We start from the raw sequence: 11,706 nt of genomic DNA, 5'->3' as shown, positions 1-11,706 counted from the left end.
CCAACTCCAGACACCTATGATGCTAATGCAGGACCAAGCCACCTGGGCCAGGGCCAGTGATTTCTTTTTGTAACAAAGTTCCTGAAAGATTTATCCACATCGAAACACCAGTGAAGACACTGGCTTGACCTTCCTATCCAGCAATCCCATCCTGTTCTCTCCTCTCTCAACATGCTCCTGCTAACCTTACCACAACGAGAGCTTTCTTGGGGACTACAAGACACCTGAGCTCCCAGAGTCAAACGTACTTTCATCTTCCGGACTTAGGAGGGCAAATCAACTATAAACCACCTCGTGCTAGCTTCATTTTCAGAAGCAGGCCAGCCACGGTTTTCATAAAAGTTTATAGTAATGCAATAGCGTTTTCTCAGTTTCTGATACAGGTTTTAAACGATTTTCTGCACTCACGAGTGTATCCCGCCACTCCTGGGTTCCAGGTCTGCATAGAAAGATTCAAGAGCGTCCTGAACAGGGCGGTAGGGCCGAGTCCGCGTCTGAGTGTCCTCCACTGGCCATCACTCCAGTCCTCCGCTTGGTGCTAACGCCTCCTTGCTGCTCTCTTCTCTTGTGTGTTTCAAGAAGCCAGAGCACACCAAAAATAAGCTTCACCCTGTAAACCCCACCGCAACCCTCCAGCACAAGGCTCTGTGCCCTGGAGCCTGCTGAGCCTCCAACCCAGATGCTCCTAGGGACACTATCGCCACTTGGTGCCGCGAGCGCCCCTGCTGGTGTCCGCGAGGAAGTGCAGACCAGACATAAACCCCGCACATTTGCCAGGTTGAGCCTGGCCAGGAGCCCTTAGAGACTCAACTGTGCTCACACACTGGGTCCAGTCCATACCTCCTCTTCAACGGTTCAATATGCTTCGGACTAAGGAAGTGAGTTATGAGCTGAGTGATATTTGCTACAGTGGAAAATAGTGAGCACTCCCTTTAAACTTGCATATTCATTCAAAATGAGAGGTTAGGACAGAATAAACTACTGTGGCTTTAAGGAAATAATTACATAGAACAAAAGCTTGTCTAGGGTTAGCACTTTACTATGTCTATTCCAGCTGGGAATGAGAGTTCTACACTAAATGACTAAAAAACTATGAATTGCTGGGCACCACTAGCTCATGTCTGTAATCCTAGCTACTCAAAAGCAGAGATCTTAGGATCAAAGATTGAAGCCAGCCTAGGCAGCAAAGCATGTAAGACTTTTATCTCCAATTTATCACACAGATACCGCTCTCCATCCCCGCCCCAAGGGCCAAGAGTGTAGCTGTGTAGAGCACTACCCTACCCTTGAGCACAAAAACACAAAGGACAGCACCCAAAACCTGACTTCAAGCCCTAGATTTGGCACAGAATAATGAATTAAAAATAAACCTAATTTGAATATGGCACAGGACATCAACTGGAATTTTTCCACAGCAGATATACAGCCTCATGAAACATCACTAGTATTTAGGAAAAGGCCAAACCACAGGGTCTCACCACTTTACATCCACTAGGATAGCTGTTATAAAGCAAGCAGAAGCAAGTGGAGCTGTGGCTCAAATGTTACACTGTTAGCCTTCAGCAAAAAGCTCAGGAAGAGGCTTCTGCCCTGGGTTCAATCCCAAGATCAGCACACACAAAAAACCACACAAAAGAGAAAGTTGAGGTTGGCAGTAACTGGAAGAACATGGAGCCCTAGTTCCTTGCTAGATTTTTATTTAGGTTGTTTTGTTTGGCAATAGTATGATTTGAACTCAGGACCGCATTAGGCAGAGTTAGGGTCCCATTATTTTTATGGCTCTTTAGTTATTTCTCAGATCTTTTTCAGTTATCATTGTGATAGTTTTCCTCAGAGCAGCTTTGGACTCCAGTCCTCTACTTCTGTCTCCTGCTTAGCTGGGATTACAAATGAGAGACCAAGTCATCCTAGGCCATTATTCCATTTCAGCAGGAAGCAGCTAGACATCGACAATAACCCTTTTTAAAGAAATTGGGTGGGTAAAATTGTGAGTGAGGAAAATGTAAAAGGACCGAGGATTTAGCTCATGACTTGACCAGGATGCTTCCAATTACTTGAGTTTTTCAAAGGCAGCATTTTTCTCTTCTTTCTCACTCTCCTATCGCCCCACCCACACACCTACTTGCCATGCCCTAGGAGAGGAAATTCGGGATGATTCTCATACCTTGAGTCAAGGTCATCACACTCCTCTCCTTATCTTGCTTTCCAAGGTATTGAAGGAACATTTAGGACGATGACTACACCTCTGGAGACTGCTGGTTAACACAGTTGGAAATAAGCACGCCCAAGAACACCATTAGGCCGGACCTTCATGCCTCAGCACTTAAATCCATCAGGAAGTCCATGTTCCTGGGTGTGTCCATAAAAATCTCTTTTTTCCCCTACCCACAAGGACTGCTCTTCTTTCTCAGACAATAGCTCAAGTAGGTCTCATTTTGCCTGCAAATTAATATACCTTTATTTCCTTTACGCTAAGACATTAATCTCACTGACATTGAATTGACATTGAATCCAGGGAACTGAATTTTCAGTAACACGGGAGAGTTGGGAGATGCAGACTACAAAGCAAAGTGAAAAACACAAATTCCAGAGTAAAGTCTAAATTTTCAAAACTGTTAACGATATGGACTGTAAGCAGTGATCTCCAAAGAAACAGGTAATATCTGAGTTCAAGGGGAAAGGCACAGGAAATGGATGGAAGTATGCCTCTGACAGGTTGAGCAGATAAATTTGGAGGTAGGAATCTAGAGGGCCCAAGAATGAAGGACTTGCTGAGCTAGCGGCAGTGTGGGGCTTTGTGACTCATCACTCCCCTCCCCTTTGTGACTTAGTAGAAAACCAGGCCTTTGTGATGTAGGCCTTCATTTACTATATATTGCCAAAGAAACTCCCAGAGCTCAGTTGCTCAAGAGCAATAGTGCGATTCAGATGATGGAGAATCCTCTCTTGTCACTGAAAAGCGTTGCTATTCCATGGCTGAGCCCTGAACTCGCCACCTTTGCAATGGATATGATCCTTGCCATTGTGGGTGGCGTGGGGCTCTACCTCCTGCTACTGCTACTTCCCTGCTTCAAGGAAAATCCATCCTCACCAACACCTGAGAGAAAGAAACTGACTGAGGTAAGATCCCTAAGGGCAGACCACCCAAAAATAGGTAGGTAGGTAGGTAGGTAGATAGGTCATTAGGAAGATAGATGGATAGATAGATAGATAGATAGACAGACAGATAGATAGATAGATAGATAAGTATAGATACACACACACATTGGAATTTTACTTATCAGTTAGAGTGATACTGTAGCATCTGTAAAGGAATAGAAGACTTGGGAAAATTAAGTGAATTAAGTCAGTCCAAGAGAGACAAAGGATCCATGTTCTCCTTGATATGTGGGAGGTACATTTAGCTTATATACTCAACAAATAACGGTGGATGTTATTCATGTGTACACAAATGTATTGAGATATGGTAGAGTCAAAGGAGATCTTAAAGTGGAATTCATTAGAAAGCCAAATATCCAAGTTCAGTAAAATGGAAAAATCAGAAATGTGTTCTTGACAGGGTGGGGAGGGGTCAAAGGTAAAGGAGGGTAGTCAACAGAGAATAGGGGGATATGTAGACAAGAATCCAATATATAATCTATCACAGTAAGAAAGAAAGGGCTGAGTGGGGGGGAGGGAAGGGACACACTGCAAAAAGAATTAACAGTTATACCACTTGGTAAAATAGCAACTCTTGCGTACAACTAATTGATAATTTTTTAAATGCTTCTTTTGTTTACTGATGTTTGCACTTCTCCAAAACAAGTAACAAGGCTTCTTGAGGGAAAATTTTAGGCACTATCAGCACAGGGCACAATGTCAGTAGCATAAGGTAGTATTCTGAGCTCTCAGAACAGCTGTGTGGAGTGCAGCAAGTACTAGGGTTAATTCAAACCCTGAAACTCAGCATCCAAGGACTGAGGTCCTGAGAGCTGAGGACTTGAACCTCAATCCTATGTCACAGCAGGGGCCTGAAAACCTCACTCTCCCCAGTGTTAGGCTGATTAGAGGGCGGTTCAAAGCCCATGTCAACCTCCCATCAGAGGCTAAGGTCACCTTTGGACTCAGGAAGGAAAAGCCAACCTGGAAGCTGAGAGGCACCTGGAAACCAGGGTCTTGGTCCTGAGAACAGAAAAAGCACTGAGGTGATCTTGGTTGTCTATCTCATATAAGAAAAACAGAAATGGGCTGTGAAGGTGGCTCAGTGATAGAGTACTTGCCTTGCATGCGTGAGACCCTGGGTTCGATTCCTCACACCACATAAGCAAAAAGCAAAAAGCCGGAATTGGTGCTGTGGCTCAAGTGGTAGAGTGGTAGCCTTGAGCTGAAGAGCTGAGGGACAATGCCCAGGCCCAGAGTTCAGGCCCCACAACCAGACCCCCCCCCCAAAAAAAAGAAAAACAAAAATAATTAGCAGGCACACTAACTGTGAAGAAAGGAAATGCAGGGACACAAGTGAAGACATCATTTTATCCAGAAACACCAAATATCTCAACTTGTCTAGGGAAAGGAAAAGAGTAAAGAGGTCTAAGTCATGTTTTTCTCATCTCTCAGTATCCTGTGGAGAAAAGAGGCCAGATCAAGTGCAGGAAGAAACGTGCTGCTCTGAAAGGTAGGCTCTGCACTTTCTCCCAAGGGGATTTGATCTAGGTCTCTGTCAACAAGAGCCAGGCCACCAAGTATTTCAGTGTGTAAAACCTTAGCAGGAGAGTCCTGGGAAAGAAACCAGAACTGGAGACGCTTCTCAGGTTCTCTGCGTGGAATGAAGATGTGATATGCATCATAAGAAATGGGAGGGGCTAGGAGGTTGTGAGGTAACACTGAGGATGTGGAGTTGTGTCACACAGGGGGAGGGGCTGAGAGGCTGTGAGGTCACACTGATGATGTGGAGGTGTGTCACACAGGTCAGGGCTGAGAGGCTGTGAGGTCAGCTGATGATGTAGAGGTGTGTCACACAGGGGGAGGGGCTAAGAGGCTGAGAGGTAACACTGACTTCATGAGGAGCTGTGAACTTCAAGCCCTCATGTGGCCCAATTAAATTCCCTAAAAACTGTATTAGCAATGAGACGTCCTTTCTCCGGGTCCCCCAAGAGGTTGTGCAGGTTGTGGAGGTTTGCAGAGCAAGTGGTCCCTTGTAAATAAAGAAGCACTACCCCTCTATATGCCCTCTTAGCCCTGGTAGCCATCTTGCCGCCATGAATACAGATCTGGAGTCCAATGTGATCTTCCATGTTTTTTGATAGAGGGATGTTTCCTTCAGCCTCCTGTAGGTTCCAGGGGCCCTCCCTTATCTGCCCTAACCACCGTCTCTGTTTCTAGCTTGCAGAGAGATTCGGGAAGAGCTTGAGGAGATACACGACCTAGCTTCCCTTCTGAGTAGGTAAGGTTTTCCACATGTCTCTGTGCCTGCATTTCTACCCCAGGGAATGGAATTGTCTTGGGGTTGAGGGAGACTTCAGGTTGGCCTGGGATGTGGCTGAAGCCACAGGATGTAGAAAAGCAAAGGCTGTATAAATGTCAGGGTGTGGTTCTGTGGGTGCCATGGACAGCAGGTAAATACCCTTGCCCATATTGGGCCTGTCTGTTGCTGAATGAAGTTTGTCTCCTGTCTCCTACAGCGCCCTAGGGAAACTCGATGACACTGGAAGCTTTCAGCGTTTCTTAAAAGGAGATGCCTTAGGTGAAGTTTTCAACTCAGAATCTGCTACAGCCCACCCGTCATCGAGGGACTCTGAGGAGGACACTTTCTCCAGCACTGTGTCCCTGAAGGCTTCCCGACCTCCTTCACCCCAGGGCTTACAGCCTCTGGCCTGTACCTTGTCACCAGTCCACACAGGTTCCTCAGTTTCTGTTGAGTCACACTCATCCCAGAGTGTGTCTCAGCCTCCGGAGCCGTCGATTGCTCTAGAAGGGTCTTTTCCCTGTTCTCATTTTCCTCCACCTGTGGCCTGCACTCCACCCAGGCACGACTCAAACTCGGGTCTTCCCCTATGTGACATCAGGGAAGTCCCTCCAGAAACCACCCCACAGAGCTCTCCAACCAGCAGCTCTCGGGTGCCTTCTCCTATTCCAGCCCTCAACTCTGATCATCTGGATTTGCCAGACAGAGTGAATAATAAGAGAGAAAAGCTGAAATCAGCTTTTCAGGAGAAAGAACACCCTCTGGATTCTCAGGGGAACATGATGAAGTCACTGGGCAGTGCACAAGACACTGCCGTCCCTCAGCCCTTCTGGAACACCGAGGGAAAACCACAGCAGCTTCCTGATTCTCAGGAGCTGTTCTTCCCCATGGTCTTGCAGAAATGCTGCCAACTGTTCTGGGGCCTTCCCTTCCTGCACAGCGAGTCCCTGGTGGCTCCTGTCCAAATGTCTGGTCATCCACTAGACTTACCCTTTGTTTTATTCAATAGTTTCTTGCACTTAGTGCCGGGACAAGTCCAAGCTAAAGTACCTCCACCGTACTTTCTACCACAGCCTTTACAGCACCATTTGGTCAAATCACAACCCTTCACTCCAACCTTATCGTGGCCTCAGCCTTCCCCAGTGGCTGAGATCCAGAACTATGCCCATGACACGTTCTGTACACCAATACAATCCTGTCCTTCACCTCCAGTGAGGTCCTGTACTATCCCACCTGTTGTTCAACAATTAGACCATCATCTCAAGAAGAAACACCTAGAATGTCATAGAATTTTACCCTCTGTGGTCAAACAGTCTTACAAAACTTTTAGTCAAGATCAGGACACCTGGAACCAGACAGGCTTTAGCAATGAATCCAGTGATTTTATTAGCCTTGACATGAGGAAAAAGCTGGAACATCACCTCCAAGAGAGGAGCCTACAGCACCTATGTAAAACAAAGATCCAGCTGTCACCTAAGAATTGCAAAGGAACAGATCAGACAGACCACAAACATGCATTTTTACAAAACTCTACATCTGTAGATAATTGTTACCAGAACATTCAGAAAACAACCCCAGAGTGTCCAGTACCCCAAGGATGGAAGAACTCTAGAACGGATCTGCAATTCTCTATGATGAGAATAGTGAGAGCTCTAGACAGGGATGCAGAAAGCTCCTCAGGGGATTTTCTAGAGGCCAAAACACAGAAAAAATTAGAAAGCGGCATGAAGAAACCGACTAGTGATTCAGGATATTTTCCCACAACTCATTCAAATAAGAACTATCTAGGAGAAACCCCAATAGCCCATCTCATCACTAAATGGGAGCAGATCAGTAGCGACAAGGTCCCTATGTATGTTAGTCATTCCCGGGGCAAGACAGATCATGCCTTGCCCGCCCGTGATAACTCCAACTCTAGCAAGAACACTGGTGGAGAACCACCCTTAAAGACCAGGGAAACCTGCAAGAGCTCCTCCCAGGAGGTTTCCCACATTGATGCTGCCACTCGACAGCTGCTAGATGTGCATATCAAGAAGCTTTGGGCAAAGCACCAGTGGGGCTTATGCCTAAAAATTCTCAAACCGATAAACATCCTTACTCTGAAAAAGGCTCCCCCTTTACCAACTTCACAGGGAGCGTCACCCTACATGGCCTGTAGTAACTTCAAGGCCTATCACACCGTGAAGGAGGGTGCATACCAGAGAGAAGCCCTTCCCAAAGAACAAAAGAGCAAAGAAAGAGAAAAAACTGAAGGCCATGCCTTACAACCTTCTCAACCACCTTCACAACCTGAAACCCCGAGGGGAACACAGTATAATCATCACTGTGGTCCCTTGGAAGTCTCTCCTAGTGGAGAGGAAGGTAGACTGCTTTCTGAGACTCCATCTTGTATCTTACTAGGAAGAAAGTGGCACCATAACATTGTGCCAGGATCAGAAGGAAGCAGTTTAGAAACAACAAATAGCCCAGAAATGGGCATGTCTGCAACACAAGAGAAAGAAAACGTCTGCCACAGTGTGTCCATCCAAGAATTACTGAGGACCACTGAAACACCATTACCCTCCAGAATCTCAATTTCCAACTACCCACTTGATTCATGCCTTAAAGAACTCGCAGGGTCAACCAGCACAAGCGAAAGCACCCCTTTTGATGATATCCTGCAGGATTTCAATGCTGACGCATTCCTGCAAGGTGGTGCCCCCAATATGCTGATTGCTGATGACATGTTTGCTTCTCAGAGTTCTCTAACTAGCTCAGAGAACCTTTCTGGAAGCAGCATATCCACTTTCTATGAGCGACGCTCTCCCTTGCCAAAGGGAGAGCAAATCACCAAGCAGCAAGAACCTAAGACATCTAAACTCCAGCAGCCATGGTACAGCAAAATGTTTCATGGGCATAATGAGACACAGAGCTGTGAGAGGCCCAAAGCTACAACACAGAAGGCAAAGCCTGCAGGACTGAGGCCCTCACAAGGCTGCAAGCTGAACTCTCCTGCCCAGGTCAGGAAAACAAGAACTGTGAGGAGGAACTCCATACCTGTGTCAGAGAAAGCACAGCATCCCCCGGAGAGTCAGTTCGGAAACCGAATAAAGAAGTTTTTTATGTCCATTTTTAATTCAAAAGAGAATAGTCAGGCAGACTCACTGCCAAATTTAAAAATCCAGTCAGCCAATAGCAAGAACCAAGACGTAACAAGCAGAATCCAACAGAGTGGAGGGCCTGAAGCCCAGACACTCAAGAACAACATTGGGTGAATCCTAGAAGAAATTCACCGTAGGCCTTCTGCCTCCAACAAAACTTTCCACAAAGAATTTCAAGCCCTCACAGATAGACATTCCCACTCCCACATGGATCCTCCTTACAAAATAGGAGGCCAAGAATTCCAACAGGATCTCTTTTTCCCAAACCAGCCCCCCTGGCCATAGCCATCCTCTCCATGACAGAAATCTCTCAAACCATAACAACGCTGGGACGGACTTGCTTCCAAGAAAGCCTGCGTCTCTACTCAGCCATGCCTACCAGCATAGGCCAAGGGGGACAAATGTCCCAGGACAGCACATCCATTGCCCAGGGCACTGTCCCCAGGGTGGGTTAGGCAGTCATGCATATTATGCTTATCATGTACTTCCTTGCGAGGCTCATTTTTGTGAGGACTAACTGCAGTCCGTGTCAAGCAAATCTGTTTTTTGTGAATGAGTACAATCTGTCTCCCCATCAAATACATATTGCTTAATACAGTCTTTGTGTGTCATGAGATGTATTGGCTTCTCTTTGTGCCTTCGGCTGGGGTAGGGATGGGCAGTCTGTGTTCTTCCTCAAAGAAGCTTCTAGAAGGGATGGGCAAATGACATAATGTCACTGAAGCCTCAGCCTCGATCCCCCGTTTCCCCTATCCTGTTATTTAATCAGTACAAAAACTTCACAAAGCCTTTTGCATTTGTCAGGATGAGGAAGCCTAGGAAGACAGCTTACTGGGATGTTCCTCAAACTAATGAACTTGGTTCAGTTGGAACATCATCTGTTGTACTTGCGGGCTATTCAGCTAGGACAGAATGTTGACTAGCAAAGCCTATGTTTGTCTTATATCTGCCATTAACACTTCTCTGGGAATCTTCACAGAAGCTGTCTCCGCCACTGGATGATAGGGGTCGTAGGGAAGGCCATGCTGTCAATCATGTCTAGTGATCTTTGGCGCTGTTGAGTCACTGGTTTGGGTTGAAGCATAGAAGCAGATCAGCCTGTTCTCCAGAATGTTGGCAGTTGACTAGCTAATGGTTTACTGAGACTTTTGGAACTAGATACTAAAGCCTTTTGTTGTTCCTTTTGCTGGAATGTAGAATCCTAATCATGGAGAATAGTGTAGTTGGTTTGAGAGAAAGTATGGGATGTTGGCCTTGTCCTGACCTGAGCCACTTTGGGGGACAAGATTTTGATCTCAGACTCAGGAGTGAGTTGGTTTGCAGGCAGGAGCCCCACGTGCCCAGCAATGTACCTGCATATTCTTTAAAACTCTATAAGCTGAAAGCTGAACTAGGAATGTGTTACAGGAAACAAGTTTGAGTTGTTTCTTCTATGGACTCAGGCAGTGTACACCAGAAATTCACAGAGAGCCTACGCCCAGTGCAGGTAGGTACATTTCTGCAACACGTGGTTTTTACATAAATCCACATACCATTTTGAATTAAGCAGTGACAGTAAAATGATCTCTGCTGATCCACCTTATAAAAAAGTGTATGTTGACCGGGGTCCGGTATAAATACAACTTTATAATCCAGGTATAAATGAACATCTGGTATTGAAAAAATCATACCTTCCTTTCTGAAGGTTGGTGACAACACTGAGAATGTGTGGGGTTTTTTTTAACATGGACCATCTGATGCTGGGGAAGGAATGTAGAGGATCTGAGCAGAGGATGTTCCCCTTCCATCACATGACTCCACATCGACATCTGCCCAAGCTTGTTCTGTTGTGTTGTATCTCCTTCCAAAAGCTACTACCATTTCAGACAAGCTTTGATATTCAATCAGTTATATCAATATTGAAGAGCCCATGGGCACATTCTACTGGAATCTTGTTACCTTTGTCCTAATAACAGCCATAATATATCTGCAGGAACCTTTGTTTAAATAGAAACAACACTGGCTTAAAAATAGATCACTGTATGTTGAAAATGAACTTTACAACTTGTAGGTGGGTATGGACGGGAAGAACAATTGTCCAAAGGAAATGTACCCTTTATCTGATATTTGTAACTGTAAACCCTCTGTGCATCACCTTTATAATTAAATAAAATTACATGACATGAAAAAAAACATCACTTGCCCCTTTGAGGCCTAAAACGATTTGGAAGGCAAAATGAGAACACAAGGCACACATGTTTAAGGAAATTTGTGTTTTTCTTTGTTGTGATTTTTTGCTTCATATCAGACACACATTGGGTGCTGAAGAAAACATAGGAACACTTTCATGATTTGTGATTCTAAAAATATATATAAGAAATGTTACTGTCAAGATATGCATCAAACATAAGTGATTTAAGAGTAAATAATTTAATGTTTCAAGGTTTTCATAAACATTAAATTGCCCATGTCATTTCAACAAATGTTATTAGTGCATTTACACACACACACACACACAGACACACACACACACACACACACACACACACACACCTCTCCACTGTAATCCCCATTTTGTATCATTGGCCTTGGTGGTTTGGTTGTTTTCTCCTAGTTTCCACAAATGAGAGAAAACAATGTGATATATATCTTTGTGGGAATGGCCTATTTCACCCAATATGAAGATCTCTAGGGCTATACAATTTTTAGCAAACTACATCATTTCATTCTTAATGACCAAGTAGTGGATATTTTCCTTATCTGTTTTCAAAATAAGATGGCAAATACATGAACAATTGTTCAACATTTTTAGGCATAAAGGAAATACAAATCAAACCCACAATAAGAATGGTTATCATCAAGAAAACCACTCAGAGCTGGGCACTAGTGGCTCAGGCATGTAACCCTAGCTACTCATAAGGATGAGATCTTAGGATCATGGTTTGAAGCCAGCATGGGCAGAAAAGTCCATGAGAGATTTAAAAAGCTGGAAGTGGTACTCTGGCTCAAGTGCCAGAAGACTATCCTTCAGCAGTGAATCTCAGGGACAATGCCCAAACCCTGATTTCAAGCCAGAGAATCAACACACACACACACACACACACACACACACACACACACACACACACACACACATGCACACACGCA

At 45.0% G+C, this 11,706-nt stretch overlaps 1 protein-coding gene across 1 annotated transcript; it reads left to right on the top strand.

Annotated features, from left to right (window-relative positions):
• Positions 1 to 2,923: 2,923 nt before the first annotated feature.
• On the top strand, positions 2,924 to 9,194 carry LOC138836935 (spermatogenesis-associated protein 31A6-like). Its single transcript, XM_070035638.1, has 4 exons — positions 2,924 to 3,120; positions 4,594 to 4,651; positions 5,359 to 5,419; positions 5,658 to 9,194. Exons 1-4 carry the CDS (start codon positions 2,929 to 2,931, stop codon positions 8,692 to 8,694), a joined length of 3,348 nt encoding a protein of 1,115 aa, XP_069891739.1. The 5' UTR covers positions 2,924 to 2,928; the 3' UTR covers positions 8,695 to 9,194.
• The last annotated feature ends 2,512 nt before the right edge of the window (positions 9,195 to 11,706 follow it).

Source organism: Dipodomys merriami, unplaced genomic scaffold, assembly GCF_024711535.1.
Source record: "Dipodomys merriami isolate MVZ:Mamm:240054 unplaced genomic scaffold, mDipMer1.0.p SCAF_26, whole genome shotgun sequence".
Lineage (NCBI taxonomy): Eukaryota > Metazoa > Chordata > Mammalia > Rodentia > Heteromyidae > Dipodomys > Dipodomys merriami.
The sequence above is the reverse complement of the archived record's forward strand: the minus strand, read 5'-3'. Positions and strand labels throughout refer to the sequence as shown.